This window comes from Hippopotamus amphibius, chromosome 7 (genome assembly GCF_030028045.1).
Source record: "Hippopotamus amphibius kiboko isolate mHipAmp2 chromosome 7, mHipAmp2.hap2, whole genome shotgun sequence".
Taxonomy (NCBI): Eukaryota; Metazoa; Chordata; class Mammalia; order Artiodactyla; family Hippopotamidae; genus Hippopotamus; species Hippopotamus amphibius.
Genome location: NC_080192.1, coordinates 45,070,198 through 45,089,560, shown reverse-complemented (window position 1 = coordinate 45,089,560; position 19,363 = coordinate 45,070,198). Strand labels below are relative to the sequence as shown.

The following is a 19,363-nucleotide window of genomic DNA, read 5'->3' as shown; positions in this document are numbered from 1 at the left end:
TGTGTGTGTGTGTGTGTGTGTGTGTGTCTGTCCTTGGAGTAAAGTTCAGCCATTTCAAGGTAGCAAGTTATAAAGTAAGTTCAACAAAGGGTCGTTTGGAAAAAAGATGGAATTGCTCTAAAAGAAGAGCCAAATTCTGTGAATCGCTTTGTTATGGAGACGGGGCACGGAGGCTCATGTACCACCTCTAGGGTTCAGGTCGTAATACTGAATATAAGACCAGCTTTTGATTTGTGGAACCCAAATACCTGCAGGTTCAGAAGACATTAAAAAGAAGCCTATTTGTATTCCTCATGCCCTTTTTAAAGAGCCACAGAATTTTGTGGAAAACAGAATTGGATGGATGATCATCTCACAAGTTCTTCTCCAGAAGAAAATAGCATCTGTCTGACCTCGTGTATCACCATCTGCTATATGAAGGTCCAGGCAGGGATGCTGATAGAAATTCCTCGTGGGGGCTAATTCTGAACAATCTGGGCAGTGAGGCACTTCAGGGGCTGGGTTGATCACAGACTCCTCCATATTCCGGAGAAGCACAGTTAGCATTTTTCTTGGCTCATTTCCAGTTGGCTACAGTCTTAGCAACAGCAAACTGAAAAACTTTCCCCCCGCCCGACATTTTCAGGTGAGGATCCAGATGTGGGAATTGGTGAATTTTCAGAGTTGTTCCTTGTCATGAGGAGGCCAGAAGCCACTTAACTGTAAGATTGCTGAGCTTCTGCATGAGATACCTGCCCATCAGCCTTCCTCCTGGCTCCTGGAGGCCTGACAGGAGGCCGGCTCCTCCCTGCCTCACTGGCTTAGAGGCCCATTGGCTTTTGTCAAACGGGGTGTAGAGAGAGGTCAAGGGACCGATCTATTTCTGAAGCTATAAGTAAAAAATGATTTGGTGGCTACAGTAGAGGGGTTTTCATCTTTTCAAAAAGTCTGTAATGTTGGAAAATGTGCTGAGGGTAGTAGTTACTGACCTGGAAGATTGGCACGGACCCTGTTGGCTTCGCGTGCTGAGAAATTCTTCTTGCTTCACTGTTTGCTCCCTTCCTTCAATATTTGCTGAGCACCTGCTACAGGTCAGGCAGGGGGCTAGAGACCAGCCATGAAACAACGACAAAGACAAGTCAGGCCCTGTCCCTGACCTCAGAGTCTGGTGGAGGGACAGGCACAAAGACTGGAGATTTCTTTCTGGATCCCCGTAAATACCACACCGAGGGTAGAGGAGGGCCACTTCATCTGGCAGACCAGCAGGAGTTCGGCAAAGGGGCTGAGCGATGACAAGAGCATCCCAGGCGGAGGGAGGGTGGTGTGCAGAGACTTAGATGGGAAGCTGAAAAGAGCATGTCCGTCTGCACAACGGCCAATCGTGCAGTTTCCGGGGGGTGGGGGGGCACAGCAGGGTGGGCGATGGAGAGGGAATGGGCTGAAAGACGGGGCTGGAGGAGGCAGGGCAAGGTCTTGGAGGGTCTTTACCGCCATGGGAACTATGCACCTGTACTTTAGGGTGGTGGGGACGGTGCAAGTTTGTAACTGGGCCACCACATGGCCATTGTGACCTGACACTGAGCCCCAGGGATGGAGTGTCTTAGAGTGGGTCCTGGCGGAGTTTTAGGGGTGGACCGACGGCTCAGGTGGCCCTGAAGTTAAGTGAGGGCTTGTCATTCCTGTTAGTCCCCGAGCGGGAGGCAGAGGATGAGGGATGTTTCTTTTTTCTTTTTCTTTTTTTTAATTAAAAAATACTATTAAAGCCTGATGTAAAAACCAGTAAGTGTTAAATGATACTAAGTCAGGTGATCCCCTTTGAAGTTGAAAATCCTTTCAGATAAGCTGAAGAAGGGGCAATAAAACTGAAATGGCCAGAGGGCACGTAAATCATCCATTTGTTCTTGAAAGCAACTGAAAAGATACAGGAAAGGGTGGTTAAGAAACATAGAACCCCCCCCCCCCCCGACTAAAACAGGGCTTCTGAAAATTGCCTATGTCGATGTGTTCTTCAAAAAAACTTGTTTTCTGCTGACGCTTTTTTTCCTCCCTGTGGATGTGCCTCTTATATTTGATGATCAATTTTCCACAAGGTTTGCCATAATGTTTCCTCAGAGCTTAGGTTTTTACATTTTAATTCATTCCAGGGCTGTTCTTAACCTAAGACAATGTATGCTGTTTTTGCAATTCAGGGTCATTGTTCTCTAGCTGACGAGATACTCAAATCCCAGCCCTCTTCTTTTTCTCGACTTGCTTGTGTCTGTCTTGGTTTGAGGAGAACCACTGGCGAAACAGACAGTCTTTACTGTTCAAGTGGAGCCTATAATCTGGTCCATCCCATGGTTTGACTTAACCTTTAACTTCCTATGATTCGCATGCTGGGTTCCCAGAAATCACTCCCTCCCCCCAGCCCCTCTATGTTACTCTTTCGAGCAACTTCCTCTCTTTCCGAAGTTTGTCTAAGATCCCATTTATCCTTCAAAGTACAACATAAACTTCATATTCCCTGTCTTCTGAGACACATAAGCGTGCTGCAATTTCAAGACAGAAGTTTATGATGGGATTAAAACAGCAGGACATTATTATTACTATTGTTATTATTTTTATGTTAGTCTTGTCTACCCATTTGTATTGTACCTTTCTTGGGCATGGAGACCATATCTTTAGCTACTTTTGTGATCTCAAGTAGCACTTGGCACAGTGGAATTGAACAAATATAAGTTTAAAAAATGTGTTGATTATGTGCTACAGCAGTTTTCATTCAGAGGCGCGTGGTAAAATATGAGTGTGGGGGTCTAAGTGGAGCTACAATCCTGCAAGTCATCTGGACGGTGATCCTTAGGATCTAGACAGTTACTGGCCCCCAAATCTGTGAACCTATGGGAGGGTGGTTTCCTTTAGCCACGGGGAGGCTGCGAGACAGGGTGCAGGTAGTCTTGGTTACAGAGCGGCTGTAGCCCGGGACTGCAGAAGACTGATGTCTTCCAGCTCTAAGTTTCTAGCATTTCTTACACTTTTGTTTTACATAGGAGTAGCCCAGAGTGAACTAATGGAAGCATGCAAAATCCCCCTTTATGCTATGTTTTGAAGCTCAGTTCCAGGGAGTGTCTCCGGCCAAGAACCCTTGCTCTGCAAACAAAGCCTGAGGGTAATGGTTGCACCCTAGTGTGATCTGGCTTTCTGTGTGACTCTTGCGAGTATTGGCAGTTTAAATGGTCAAAGAAACAACAACAAAAATTGATATGTGGTGAGACGTTTTCTATCGTGTGACATTTGAGTGGTGACCTCCGTGGCTTAAGCAGGGAAGCCTCCATTTTCACTTTTGTTTTCCAGTGTGGATTTGTAGTGTCTTGCTGCAGTATTTCTATCTCAAAGCTTCCCCCTTAGCTATCAAGCCTCATTTCTGTTCCAATCCTATTATTATTTGCAATTTAATCAAGATTAAGGGAATTTTTGCCAAAGGTGAGAAGGTACTTGCAGCTTATAAGCTGAAATTTGATGTGCCTAAAGTCCAAGCTCTGGTAGCTGGGGATTTGTGGTAGAGGAGAGAGTGGGCAAGGATCTTGGACCTTCTTCACTTGTTCAACAGTTTTTCAAGCGTATTCTTTGACATGCTAGTTGTTCAATGGAAAGATGTTAGAGAAAGGAAGGCTGTGAGACACAGAGTTTTTTTTTTTCTGTGTTTTTATCTGCACTTACTGAGGTGCAGAACCCTGGTGTAAGAACATATTCATGTGGCATTCTTCCTTTCTGATCCTTTTGTTATGATATGGGTACCAAATAGAATGATGCTCGTCACACTTGTGTGGGAACAGGGTCCCCTAGGCCCCAGCTTCATAGGTATTGAGACCTTATTTTCTAGATCATGAAGAAGTGGTATTGCTGGGGTGGGTGGGGGGACAGAACCCAGAAGAAGGCTGGGGCAGCGTAGCTGGCCAGAGGCACTTAGGGAGTGTAAAGTCATAGCTATTTACACCCATTTGGGGAGTATTTCAGTATTTCAACAACAGGGACTGTTGTGCCAGTGTGACAGGTTGATAGGGGCTCTGCATCTGTGATGTGCCCTTGCTGATGAGGAAAGAATGCAGCATCTGAAGTTAGGAACCTGGAGTTTGACTCCCAGCTCTGCCAACCATGGGTCGTGGAATCTGGGCAGATCCTTTGATCATTGAGACTCAGCTTTCCCATCAGTACAGTGGAAAAAATAACTATCAAGTTAGTACTAAGGGAGCAGATTTGCAGTAAGATGACATATGTGCGAACACTTTGTTAAACTGCAGCTCTACTGGCTGAGTTTTCATATTGTTTTGATGTCTTACTGTCATGATTGAATTCTGTTGTTTAGTGAAAACTTCAAGTATGGAAGTGTTTAGGGTTGTTTACTCAAACACCAAATATTGTATTTCTGTGCTTTTAAAGTTGTTGAATCTGCTTTTGGTATATTTTTCTTGTTCCCCTCTCATGTTGGGGTGTGGGTTTACAAGCTACATAACTGAAGTTTATTTGAACTGTGTACTGGACAGGATAAATGGGATCTGAGTGAGGGCCTGAGGGATTCTCTTATATGTAAAGCAAATCAAATTTAGCACTAACTTTTTGTTGTGTTTAGCACATCTCACTTAGGGCTGTTTCAAACATTCTTTGCTAACTTTTTGTTTCCTGTCTGCCCTGCATTTGTGGATGATGGAATTCTAGCTGTGGAATGATGTATGCAATTACTGAAAAGTATACACTACTAGTTTGAAAAGATCATATTTTTTAGTGAAGGTGGTAGAGAATATACATCACTCACTCACTCACTTACTCACTCAGGCGTTTATTAAATGATGTGTATAAGCTACTTTCCTGGACAAAGTAAAAGAAGTAGGATACCCGGGCATCTTCCTAGGACTTTGTGCACCATTTTAATCCAACTTAAGAATACAGACTGACTCTCAGGAAGAGGTTATGTAAATATTTCAAGGAATGCAGAGAGCTGGGGAAGGGGGAGGCAAAAGAACCCTTCCAGAGGAAAACTGGAACAATAAATTTCTTTTCCATCAAGAGTTTGAAAAAGGTGTACATCTCTTTAATTGGAATATGTGCCTTAGCAAGAGCTTCAGGTGTCCAACACATAACATAAGAAGGATGTTGCAGTGTGTCCTTTTGTAAATCACCATGTGGGAGCAAGTGGATTTTGTCTGTGTGTTCAGTGTCTCTGCACTTTGTTCCTTCCTGCTCTCGCTCCGCTCATTTGCCTGCCAGAACCGTTGCGAGAGTGGTGCGCTACCAGTAGTGACCTGAAGATGGCAGCATTGGGCGACCTATCGCATTTTCCTGAGCAGGCTCCCTGCTCGCTCCTCCTGTTCCACAGCCCGGCTAGGATTTCAGATTGTCCCTCAGACCTTCTGCTTAATGACTGTGTGTATGTAAATGACTGCTTTTCTTCTAGGGAAGAGGTCCGATTTATCATTGCTGTTTTGGTTTTCAGTTAATGATTATATGTAATTATATTCAAATAAAATATTTATAAATAATTACATATAATTAGTGGTATGCAAAACTTGGAATTCATGAACGTCAGCTCTGATGGAAGGTACCCTTCAATTTGGAAGGTGTTAGTCTTAGTATTATTGTTTGTTTCTGTTTAAAAGACATCAGTGGGCAAGACTCTGCAATTCTATTTTATAGGAGTTCTTATAGGTTTTTGTTTTAGAGTTTTTGTGTGGGTTTTTTTTTTGTGATAACAGGTAGGATATTTATTTGGTAAATCTCTAGGGAATATATTACAGATCCACATCTGGCGAGTGTTCTGAGGAAAACAAATTATATTTTCTTAAAATTTCAAGAAGCAATTAGTTACCCTTGAATTCTGAAGGGTCCCCAGGGGTCATCCAGTCCAGCTCTAAGCAGGCTTTGCATTTAAAACCAGGCAGAAGCACGTGCCGCTACCCCCTCCTCCCCAGTAGTGATTGTGCCCAGGGTCTTCTGCATTTTGAGGTCTCCACCTAATGCATTTCGAGGCATTAGAAACAGAAAGAGAAAAATTATCCTGAGCAAGTCCATAACTCAAATTCTGCCAACACCTGAGATTCAGGTACTTTTTACCATCCCTCTTTATCTGTTATCCACACATGGAGCTGCAAATGGAGAGCCATCTCAAGGCAAAAGGTCTAATTCTCTGGGGAGCGGAGGCTGTAGAAGCAGCATCTAGGCTCATTCCTTGGTCAAGGACAGCAGGAAACCAGAGGGAAAGGCAGCTAGGGAAAGAGCAGATGGAACTGTGGAAGACCAGAGTTTCTGGAAGGATTCCCAGATGAGGGATGGGGCCAGAGAGCATTCTAAGCAATGGGAAGGAAGACACCCAGTGGCTCTTTCCTCTGAGGGTGCCCTGATTCTAGAAGCACAAGGACCAAAGACACACTGATAGATTTAGTTTGGAATTTTTAGTTGAGCTGCTGCAGACCTTTTGATTTCTGCTTTACCTTCAAACAGGATGCCACATCTATGTGAAGACCATGTGAATGGTGCACCAGATTTTCTCAGGGGCTCTCTCAGCTTGCTTTGATTTAGATCATAGCCATGACCATGCATTATGTATGCAATGATGTAAGCATAAGGGAAATTAAAAATGCACATAATCGACCGACTTAAATGCTCCTTAGCTGGCTCCATATGTGTACTATTCTGGAGGCTTTTGAAGATGACAGCACATTTTTTCACAAACTCTTCTGTATTCAATGATAAGGCTCCAAGGATTTCACATCATGTGCTATAAATGGAATATAAATGAGAGAAATTGGCCAGAGACATATAAGATGTCATGAGATTCTAATTTCCCTGATTTAGCCTTTCACTCCCCCTCCCCCACCACCTTTTTCTTTTTTTTTTTTGGTTGTAAGGAAAAAATTGGGCATCTATTAATCTTTTACCTGGAAACTTTAAAGTGTGACAGATGTTGAGCTCGTAAAACACTGAGCTCTAGATCCCTTAAATATCACCATCTAGATTGGTCCTGGGTAAGTGACTTCATCTGCTTAAACTTGAGTTTTCCTTTTGGTAAAGTAAGCAGCTGAACTTCCGGGCTTCTTGTTCTCTGACCATATGATCATTTCTGCACTGTGCCCAGGACTGTGCAAAACTTTTTGGAGGACAGACGAGGGCTGTATTTGAACTTTTCTTTCTTTTTTGTAATTGAAGTATATTTGACTTACAACATCATATTCATTTCATGCGTACAACGTAATGATTCAGTGTTTCTGTGCATTACAAAGTGATCACCGTGGTAAGTCTAGTTACCATCTGTCCCCATGCAAAGTTATCACCATATTATTGACTGTGTTCCCTATGCTGCACATTGCATCCTCTGTATTTTACTTTCCAGCATATCTTCACATCTCTTATTTCGGTTCTTCTCATGAGGCCTCGGTGATACTGAGTTCTCCCAACCCCCTGCTACCCCCAGCCCAAGTCTAAGTCACTCACCACGCTTGTCTTGGCTGCCACTGCCTTCTGGCCGGTCCCTCTGCTTCCACTCTTGCCCCCCTTCAATCTATTCTTTACCTAGCACCCGCATAGTCTTTTGATAATGAAATCAGAGCATATCTCTCTCCTGCCTAAAACCTTCCAATAGCTTCTGGACACGCTTGGAAATACACATCTATCCCTGCCTCAGGGCCTTTGCATTTGCTATTTCCTTTGCTGGGAACACTCTTTCCCCTAGGTCTGTGCACAACTGGCTTGTTCATTTCTTAAAGAAAGGGCCATTTTCAAGCCGGTGGCAGCTTAAAGATCACTCCTGCAGAGAGGCCTTCCCTGACCCCTCCATCTAAAACAGCTATATCCTCTGCTTGATTTCTGACAATTACATGATTTTATTATTTATATAGCAGATTTCACCTGACACTATCCTGTATGGTGATTTTTGTTCTTGTTATTATTATTACTTGTCTCATCCCAGGAGCATACCTGCTTCATGGGATGGGGAACTTTGTTCCCTTGTTCTCTGCTGGAGTCGAGTCTGGCATGTAATAGGTTTGTAGGAGTGTTTGTGGAATAGGTAGATGAATGAATAGATGTCTTAGGCAGGAAAACTACAACCCAGAGAGGCTGTGCTCACATAACTCATTAGAAGCAGGGGTAGGACTAGGACTCAGGCCTCCTCATATGTTTCTTTCCTCCAGGTCCTGCTGCCACACAAAAAGCCTAATTTAGAAATAATTCATTCACTGTTTATGTATTCACCAAATATTTATTGGGCTCTTATTATGTTTCTGACACTATCCTGTGTCAGGTATCCTCAACCAGGCGTGATGTTGCCCCTCTGGGAATAGTTTTCAATGTCTGGAGACATTATTGGTTGCTACAAATGGGGTGGGGGTGGGGTGCTACTGGCATCTAGGGGACAGAAGCCAGGGATGCTGCAAACATCCTGCAATGCACAGCCCCCCGCAGCACAGAGTTATCCAGCCTAACGTGTCAATACTGCTGAGACTGGGGAACTCTGTTCCAGATGAACAGACAGGGACACTGCTCTCATGGAGTTGATAGTTTAGTGGGGGGAGACAGAGGACAAATAGTACATTTCATACATAAATTAAAGACCATGTCAAAAAAGTGATGGTAGAGAAGAAAGACAAGTCAGAACAGAGGAAGGGGTGCTGGTGGGTGCTGTGTGTGGTAACGAGGGTGGGAAGGGCTGTGATGGTCGCCTCTTCTGGAGATGCATCAAGGAAGGAAATTTTGCCTCTGCAGGCGCAGCTCCATGACCTGGAATGACCGGTCCTTCGGGTCCAGCCCAGGGCTCCAGAGCCTTGGCCACTCACCTTCAGAGATCATCCGCACATAATAAAAATATAAAAGCCTCTGGAACCAAGGGACATCTTAATCTCCAAATAAAGATAGAGCAAATGGCCATGGGCTAGAAATAATGATTATTTTCCACCCCTTTCCAGGGGTGTTTAACTTCTCTTCCTCCACACCTTCATGGTGCCATCATCACTAGTGCGGGACAGTGTTAATTTGTGGCAGTTTTTTATGGCTTAGTGTCAGCTTCTCACTTTCCTTTCAGAGCACAGATAGCGTAATTTCAGCTCCTCTCAAGAGCAAGTTTTTTGGTTGTACAGAGATTTCTGTCTGTCTAGGTTGATTTCCTAGGAATGCAACAGAAGCAAGGGTAGATTTTAATATCCTGGGGACACTGTAGTAGTTGATGATGGTAAAACTCAGGCCAATGACATGGTTCTTGCTGTATGTATTTAATGTGTATATATATGCGTGTAAGTACATTCATAAGTATCTATTCAAGGTTTTGCTAAGAAGAGGGTAATTTGCTAGGCATACACTTGTTTTCTTGGTCTCTCCTGGGGTCTCTTCACCACAATTATTTTACCAAGCACTGGCACATAGTAGGTACTCAACAAATGTTTGTTGAATGGGTAAACAAACTGCAAAAATCAGTTGGGGATTATTGAATTCCAAGTTATTTTTCCACATTTACACGGGTTTATTTATGTCACTGAACCACAACTTAGTAAATATAGTAGCATATTCTTATGGCATTATCACTGTGTCATAGTCATTCTTTCTAAACCTGTGTTTTTTTTTTTTTTTTTTTCATTTTGGAATCATTGCAAGGGATATGATTTGACTCATAGGGTTTCTGAATCCAGGAAGCATAAGACTCTTAGTAGTTAATACTTTTTCCATATACCGTTAACCTAGGGAGGCATTATTAGGCAAGAGAATAAACGTCAATAAATCTTCTTGATTCCAGTGTGTTTACCTTGGCAGTGCTGGAGAAATTATGCCCAGCACACCATTTTATTTTGGGTGCCATTTTATTTTACAGTAGAACTTGTTGTCCTGTTCATTGGATGTGTGTCCATTTTTTTTTTTTCAGTGCTATTTCTTCACGATTGAGTTTGGCCTTTGCAAGCAAGAAGGGCAACTGCGGGCATATGGAGCTGGGCTGCTGTCCTCCATTGGAGAATTAAAGGTATGAAGCTGTGAATGAAAATGTCCTTCCCAAGCACACTGGTTCAAGGTCATGGGAAATATTGATTTGTCTGTCTGAGCCTCTCTCCTCGCAGATGCCCCATAAATATTTAGTACAGAGGATTTGGCACCTCATGTGTGGGTGCTGACCTCACTTTTTGCGCTTCTGAAAATGGATCATGCCTTTCTGGGTGTGCAGTGTGACTCAAAGGGATGAGCAGCCATGGGCACGAGTCAGCAGCCATGACAAATGTGTGCTCAGATGCTGGGTAACAAAGGACTGGCCTAAATATAGTGCTGAAAAGTGGGCACTGAGCCAGCAGTGATCCTACTGATAGGAAATTCCCTTGTAAGGGTGGCTTGACTACTCTCAATCCTGTCACCCGCATGGCGCTCATGGATTTCCCCAAAATCTGCTTCCTAAGGGGAATTTGCAGTTATTTTAGCTCTTCAAAATTAATGTAAATTAAGACATTTATGGGCATATACAATTAAAGAAAAAAACCTACGTAAACATGTGGTCAGAGCAGTATCTAGTATGTGTAATGATGCCTAAGGGATGCTATTTTTTTTTTTTTTGCCTTAAAATACAGTAAAATAATCGTTTATTCCGAACTGTTGGGGTCTGCGGCATTCTGATCATTTAAATATTCTGATTACTAAAGAATTGCTATCTGTATACCACTGGGAGGTAGCAAGTTTTGATGAATTTAGAATGCGTTGTGACATCTAATCTGGAAATGGTACTGAAAATAATTGAATCTTTCTATGATCGTTCAGACTAAGGTCAGGGTTATGGATGATTCTAGGGTTTTTTATTCTGAGTATTTATTATCCTTACACAATGTGACTGGGATACATATGATTATTAGAACTTTTTAGATGTTGTTACTTTTGAAAGATGCAATTTAACTGTAGTTTCCTTGAGTCCATTGACTTTATGACTTCATTCATTCATTCCACAAATATTTAGTTGAGCACCTACTATGCACCATGTCCTGTTGCAGGCATTGAGGATACAAAGACAAATAATAATGGTGAAGAATAAGAATATGAAGAAGATAACGCTTGCCTCAAAAGACACTTAAATAGACCTTCGTATTTTAGGTGCTTTAAACATATTAACCCACTTAATTCTCATGACAACCCAATGGGATAAGTAACGTAGTTACCACAGATGAGAAAACTGAGGCATAAAGACATTAAGGAGCTTGTTCAAGGTTGCACAGCTAAGAAGTATTGGAGGTAGACCTGAGTCCAGGCAGTCTAGGCTCCAGGATCCAAGCCCTTGACCATTAGGCCCTGTTGCCTGGGATCCCTGTTATCAAGGAGATTACGTTCTAGTGCAGGAGATAAACGACCACGACAACACAGGCAGTGTGACAAATGTGCCTGGCACACTTTAGGCCATGCTTGGGAAGGCTTCCTGATGGGGGTCCTGCTGCCCGCGCTGATTCTGGAGGAGTGGGAAGGGTGAGTAAGAGGAGGCTGAGATGCTGGGTCAATCAGCAGACAGCAGTGTGTGTGCTCTGCTCAAAGCCTGGCCCATTATGGGAGCTGCCTGAGGCCCTGCCTGGCTGGAGTAGATGATGATATTTAACATAACAAAAGCCTGATGTAATGTGGTGACTTTTCTTTTCTTCTTTTTAACTAAATTCTCAACGATGAAAAAATCCATTTGGGGTTAATCCCAAAGCCCACAGCAACAGCATGATGTCACAGCCCTGTGGGACCCATGCCTTCTGTAGACTGTTTCTTGATTTCCCTGAAAAGAATTAGTCAGAAAGTGATGTAGCTCTTGAGCTACATCTATTTACATTCTCCTCAGAGCGCTTATAAATGACACCAGAGACAAAAGAAGCAAATCTCTCTTATTGCCCCAACTTTCACCAGGGTCCTCTGGTCTGGTTAATGAGGCATGTGTAGGCGGCATTGGGGTGAATCTGTTGTTTTTGTTCCTATTGGCACAGACGGAATCGTCTGGAAATGGCAATCAGCCAGAAACATGTACACTGAAGGGCATTGTCTGCCGTGAATCTTCTCGTTCTGGTCCATCACCTCTGGTCATTTGCATTCCCAAGTTTCAACACTCCAACATCCCTATGATCTCTCCTTTGGACCATTTTTACGACTCAGAGATTGTTTCTATATGAGATGTCTTCTGACTGTTCGCAGAGAATACGTAACATGAGCCGTTTCCTTAGCATCTTAGCTTTTCCCTACCCTCACCCCATCCCTGTCCTACCCGTGTCAGCATCTAGAGCCCTCTCACGGCGCTTGTGAATACACCTGTCTAACTTTCATTTGAATGGACAAAAGACAGTCCTGAGCCCAGGTGGGGATAACTTTATTAATAGCATTTTAATAATTCCTGTGCAAACCTGCTTACAATTTTGAATGCAGTTACCATTTGCGGTAAAATGTTTTTGCTGTTCCAGTTGTAGCCCATATGTAGGTCCTGGGTAAGTTCTTGGAGGTTTTGGCATAGTCCTTACAACTTTTACGTAACTGTCCACAATCCATCTTCTTTCCTTGAACTGAACACATTTTAAAATGTGTGCTTGAAGAGGCTAAGTTTTCAGAGTGTAAATGCAGCACTTCAGAGCTGGCCAAGTACTTCCAAGTAGTGTGTCTACAGTTTGAAGGATAACTTTCATTTTTGCCTCTTATTTATTGACAATGCTTATTTTTTTTTTAATCTTTGGAGATAGAAACGAAATAAATATGGAAGTGCTTATAAAAACGAACATAAATCTGATAACTATAAAGACAATCAAAAAAAAAATCTCAGCATTGATTGCTCTCTCTCTCTCGTGCTAATTATTTCTTCTGTGATGTACTTTCAGGAATTACAAAAGTGTGTATGGGAGGGGCCTTGCCAAACCTTTGTCACTGTGGGGAGCAGTTAGTGATGAGCCAGATTGTCTGGAAATTTGATTTTTTTAAAAAAAGGTTGAAAATAAGACAATTGCTTGCTGTTCACTCACAGTCTAGCATGTGTCTTTCCTTTTATATTCTTTTTCTCTCCATCTCAGAGTTGACCTAACTATGTAAGTCTCTCATGAAAAAATGTATTCATTCATTCATTTACTTATTTGATTCAACAAACTCAACATTGAAAGCTCAGATTTCAAGAAACTTGGAGTCTCTAGAAGGGAAGGTCTAAGAAAGAGATGATATGGGTCTTCTCTGAATCCGGGTCTCCTGGAGAAGCAACGGTGAGGTCTGCTCACATGAGGTGGTAAGGAACTGATTGCTAATCGATGAATTGGCTGAGTCATCTCAAAAATTCATCCATCTCAAAAGCAAAAGGCACTTTCTCTTTCTTTTTCATGGGTTAATGGTAAAGTCTAGTTCTTTGTTTCCTTAAGGGCAGAGATTAGATTTTTTTGGTAAATGGCCTTCGCAACTTTTACCCCTTAGGAGTTACTGGAATGTTACATACAAATACATCGGTTTTGCTTTTCAGGTTTAGACAAAGCTGGTGGTTTTTGAAAATTTAATTATTATTATATCGTGGCTCTAGTTTTAGGATATCCTTGCATGGTGAATTTATTGCACTGCTTTAATATAGCTATTCATCAGCATTCACAGAACAGCTTTATATTTATTACAATCATTTGTATTTACAGCCACTTGCAGCAACTCTGTGAGGCAGTCAGGATTACTGCCAGGGTGTAGAGAGGAGGCCCGAGGCCCCCAGGGCTTCCTGAGGTCATCCAGGATGTCAGCAGGGTGCCTGGAGTCAGGACGCTGAGAGCCTCTGAGCTCTCACACTTTTCCCACATGCAGATGGCTCACAGCTCCCTTCCCCCTGTCCCTTGCTTTCCTGAAGCAGCACTGTTAGTGATAACAGGGCAAATGCCAGACACTGGGAGCTGGAGAGGGGTCTTTGGCTTTTACAGAGGGAGGATTTCTTGAAGAGGGAGTTGTCCGCCTCCACCCCTGCCAACTTATTCAAACTGCTGAAACTTTCACCATCACTGCTGACAAAACATGTGAGGCCGTCATCACCCAGTTTGGCAACAGGGATGTTGCTGCCATGCCGTGCTCGGTTAGCAGGAAGAAGATTTGAGGGAGGTTTTAAAATATTATAGACACACGTACGTACATACATATACAAACGTATGTATTTGTTGTTCTGACGTGGGAAAAGATGATTGTAGTGTGAGTGTGGGGGTGTTTGTAAATTTTTATTCAGAATCTAGGGCCCAAACTACCTAGACTTCACGCTTGAGTTTTTTCCCTACTTTAACCAGTCCTAATATAGAGGGTGAGGATCACAGATTTACATCTAGAAGAGCTGAAATAATAACTCTGTGTCATTGCAAAGGCAGGTGGCTGGGAGGAAGGAAGATTTGAAACTGGTGAACTCAGGATAGGCACTGCTGCGGTCTAGGCCCTGGCAGCTTCATAGCCAGGGCCATGCTTCTTTCTCGATGGTTCCAGAGGAGCTGCACCGATGGCGGAAGGTGTGGCTGAATGCGTAGGTACACCAAGCATCATCTGGAGGCTGAAGTAGCAATGATAACAAAATTTGTGGAGCGCTTCCCATGTGCCAGGCTCTTTGCATGCATTGCCTCATTTAATTCTTACCATATTCCTGGGTTAGAGACTGTAAGTATTCCCATTTTCCAGATGACACTGGAATAGGCTTACAGAGGTGAAATAACTTACTCCAAATCATGTAGGAACTAATTGGGTTCTGAGAAATTTTTGATGTTGGAAAGAGGTTCTTTTATTTAAAAGACTGGCACTGGCAAATAAGTCTAAATTTGTGCACTAAAGCCAATTAATTGGTAATGGCCATCTCTGTTGGGAAGGGTGGGAAGGCCACGCCCAGGCCCGGTGGGAAAGGCTGCTATGGTGAATTTGTGCTGGCTGGGTGGTGGAAGAGGATGGTGGTACGAGAGCTGTGTATTTGCAGGCCCTGTTAAAACTGTATTGCAAGAAGAGCTTTAGAATTCATGTAGATATAATCTTTTCAGTTTATCAAAGAGGAAATTGCATCCTAACCTGGGGAATTTTCACTCATTTGATAAACCTAAGGGACAGCTACATTTAGAATCCAGGTCTCCTGGCTCCTAGCCCTGTGTCCTTGTCTTTTGCCCTATGGGTAAATCCTAAGCCGTCCTTTTAGAGAGCATGTAGATGAGAGGTGATTCTCAAGTATTCCTGCACTTTAAAAATGGCTTGAGAGTAAAAGAGTGTCGGCCAGATTCTCTCAGCTTTGTAAAGCCTCTCTCTGCAGGAAATTGGATTAATTCTTGCAGACTTCAGGATATCAGACTGTTAACACTTTGGAAAGGGCTCACCATGGAGCTCCCTGGGTACATCAAGCAGTTTGGCTCTATGTTTACAGAGAATCTACTCTGGACACAGAGGAGAGGGTATGATAGCTGCTCCCCAAAACCAAGGTGACTTAGAGAAAGACATGCATAGGAGTTGAGAAGCAAACTCAGTAGGGCTTTGCTCCATTGGGCAGTGGAAGCAATAGAGACAGGAATGCTATTTTATAGCCCTTGAGCTATGCTTTGATATTCAGAAATGTGAGCCCTCATGGGCTGCATGGGTGTTTCTGGCAGTCATCGCACAAGAGAGCACCCCACCAGTCAATCAGACCACTTACAGGTGTGATCACCACCTCATTTGTTGGCCTCACTCAGTGGCTGCTCCCCCAACTCTGGGCTCTTTTCATTCTCCAGGCTAACCCTTGGGTACCATTATCATCCCCATATTTGTAACAGCCAAGGGATAGAACTGTATCCAGTTCCATGGATAGAGATGTCCCCAGCATGTAACCAGTTGTTGGATGCAGCAGGATCCTGAGGATGGATTGCACTGTTGAGAGCTTAGAACAATGAGCTTCCAGTTTTCCCTTTAATTATTGTATTAGACAAGTGTGAGATATATTACCTAATGGTCTTTGCTTCAAATCATATGCTATGAATCCACTGATTTTTCTTGAAGTCTGGGGCAGAGCACCTTGCCCTCTGGGCTCTTTCTTGGTCTACTCTCATCCCATTTACCTGTTAAAATGACGATGAGCTCATTTGAGTATCTAGTAGAATCGTCACATGATAAATTTTTCTAAAACTACACTGATTTTGATCTCTGCTGTTGCACGCACACCGTCTGGAGGCATCCTCTACACTGCTGAGGGTGCTAATATCCTATCATAGCATTCCAGACCTAAGCAGATAAGTTTCACCCTCTTCTCATGCTTGTCCTTGACCCAGTGGAAAGTCTGGCTCAGCAGGGAAGCCCTGAGGGAGTCGTGGCTTAAACGTTCATATAGCCTGTTTTGCTACCACTCTGCCCTTCCCCAGAGAACGTGAAAACATCAAGGACACTGAGTCAGTCACTGTCCTCCTCTTCATGTGTAATGGTGGATAAATGGACAGTTAGAGCAACATACTAATTAAAATGCACCTAGAGAGTTTGGCTGCAAGGAAAGCAACTTCTAGTTCTGAAAGCAATGGTGAGCCAACAGAGGCCTGTTCTTTGCAGAGGAGCAACAGCCCTCATCAAAGCACATTTTATTTCTTGAAACTGTGAAGTTGTTTTAAAAATGTGGACAGAATTATTAGTCATGTGGAACCCCAAATCCCTCGATGTTCACTGCACTGCATGGAATCTAGCACAAACGCAGTTGCTGGTGTAGTGACCTTCCTCTTACAGTGAAGTTGTTCTGTGGGCCCCCCAAAAATGAGTTCATTCCAAGAGGCCCTCTGCATTCCCTGATTCACATATGCATTGAACTTTGCAGGAAAACAAATCACACACAGGGTAGGGCCATGTGCCCTTTCTCTCGCCTGTCAGTCCTTGGGTACACAATTGTATTTTCAAACTTGGGGAACAAGAGCCTTTTTCGTGGAAGGCTGCAAATCATTCCATGCATTTTGAAATTGTTGGGGGAATGCACCAAGAATATTGAACAGGAAAGGTTTTTCAGCGTTTCTCCAGTTAGAGATTGAAAAGTACTTTGGGTGGAATCCAGAGACTGGAATAGAGTGTCTTCAGAAATCACCCAGCCCAAACCTCTCATTTACACTTGAGGAAACGGAGGCCCAGAGAGGTGAAATCATTTGCCAAGGTTATGCAGTTAGCAGCAACGCCTGGACTAGAGCCCGAGTTTTCTAATTCTCAGTTCAAGGCTGTTTTCTGCTACCCCTTTTTCTCTCTGCCTCTCTCTCTCTCAACTAATTTACCCTTTAAACTGAGAAAGAGGGAATCTAGAGGGGTATTTCTCAACATAGAGTTCACAACCACGTGTGTCTGAATCCCCTTGGGTGCCTTTAAAATGCAGACGATTTCTGGGATTTATCCAGGACTACCAAATAAAATTGAGGCCTGGGCATCTGCATTTTCTACAAGCTCCTCAGTGATTCTTAGGTATATTCTGCGTGAGAACCATCGATCCAGGGGCTATATGTAGGCAGGTGGTGCGTGGCAGGAAATGAGGGCTAACTTTTAGCATCACATCTTGAGAATACAATCATTCATTGTTCCTTGCTGTTCTTAGTGCCAGTCATGTAGTGGCTGAACAGGGCTAATGATGGTTCAAAGAGTAATTACATTGGCTTTCCTGTTTCCCTAATGCCTGCTCTGGGCATAACTATAACTATTAATATTAGCTCTTTTTTTTTTCCCCACCTGGCAGTATTTATCTGCTGTATATTGCTCTGCTGTGCTTGGGGGAAGGTAAATGAATGCTTTGCACATATCCTCAAATATACAGGCCCACGCCAGCCTCTGTTGGTACACAGTATCTGGCCTCAAAATGTCTCACAATGAGTACACAAATAGTTCAGTCAGAGTCCCAATTACCTCTCCACGCAGGTAATTATTACTTCTGCCATTTAAGGGAAATTCCAGTACATTGCTTATGGCAATAAATCTAGGACCATATTTGTGCTCTCCTACTTCTATTCATAGCACAGATTTAAAATTCCATTTCTGTGGGGTTACAGCTCTGAACTGTCCTTCAGTACGAATTTGGTTGATAATAAAATCATACCATAATCTCATTTTTGCCCCTCAGCAACTAACAGACTCACAAACAAACAAACAAACCCCTTCACACTCAACTTCCCCTGCGTATGGGAGAGTTCCATATTTCATGGTAGACGGGTAACTGAGCGGTTCTGTAAGATGACTGAGCTGTGCTGTAGCAGTGTGACACGGTGGCTCTTTGGAAGCCTCATTCTGGAGTCTAACGGGTTTTGTGATGTGTTTTGCAGCACGCGCTTTCTGACAAGGCATGTGTGAAAGCCTTTGACCCAAAGACAACTTGCTTACAGGAATGCCTTATCACCACCTTCCAGGAAGCCTACTTTGTTTCAGAAAGTTTTGAAGAAGCCAAAGAAAAGATGAGGTAAGTTTATTTTTCTTCCACCTGGAGAAAATAACTTTTTATTTTTCTGGCTCTGTTCCTTTCTTCTATCTATCTTTTGAACCAGTGAGGGTTGATCCCATATCCTTCTCTTTTCTGTTTGTCTTGCAGGGACTTTGCAAAGTCAATTACCCGTCCCTTCTCAGTCTACTTCAATCCCTACACGCAGAGTATTGAAATTCTGAAAGACACCAGGAGCATTGAAAACGTGGTGCAGGACCTCCGCAGCGATTTGAACACCGTGTGTGATGCCTTGAACAAAATGAACCAGTATCTGGGGATTTGATGCCGGGGACCCATATCATTGCCAGCATGATCTTTTGGGGCTTAGCAGCAATTCAGTCAATGTCATATAACACCAATAGCTTTCTGTGTCATGGCTTGACTAGTAAGCACGCAATTCTGTGTACTTCTACCTACTTGTAACTTACTGTGATAATGTGTGAAACAACATAAAGAACCCGATGACAGAGAACCACTCATTGTATGAAAGATCCTAATAAGTTTAAATGTCTTAAATAGATTTGACATTCCAGTTTAGTGTCCTTAACCAAACTGCAGCTATTGAAAATTGGTAACAAATAGCCCTCTTATGATTCTAGCTTGTGACCTTTTCTTTCTCAGATCTGAGCCTTTCCTCTGTGTTCATTAGATAAAATGAAAATAGCAGTGAAACTGTTTCTGTTTTCTCTAGTACCAGTGTTTTCACAACACTATTTGAGATAAACCCAGAATTGTATGAAACTTCCCATCACATTAACAAAAGATTCAGTATTCTGTTTCAAAAATTGAAAGTAGTGAACACACTAGATGGAATGGTTTTTAGGTTGATTATTTATACAGTGTAAGAAAAGAGAACTTTTCAGAAATGGAATACATAGGTTGCATTGACCTTGTAGAAACTGAGTTGTGACATGCTTCCTAAAGTATTTTGGAAGAAAACACTTCCAGAAAGGACATTAGGAAAGACTAAACAGTTGGGAACAGATCTCGGGACTATGAATTTTATGCTGGAAT

The 19,363-nt window shown here is 42.8% G+C and overlaps 1 protein-coding gene across 1 annotated transcript in view; it reads left to right on the top strand.

The window, feature by feature from the left end:
- The window catches only part of TPH2 (tryptophan hydroxylase 2), an 83,350-nt gene extending 64,718 nt beyond the window's left edge, over window positions 1-18,632 (top strand). The window contains exons 9-11 of the mRNA XM_057742133.1: window positions 9,857-9,952; window positions 18,195-18,328; window positions 18,458-18,632. Coding sequence (XP_057598116.1) covers window positions 9,857-9,952; window positions 18,195-18,328; window positions 18,458-18,632 — 405 coding nt within the window. The remainder of the gene's footprint in view (window positions 1-9,856; window positions 9,953-18,194; window positions 18,329-18,457) is intronic.
- The last annotated feature ends 731 nt before the right edge of the window (window positions 18,633-19,363 follow it).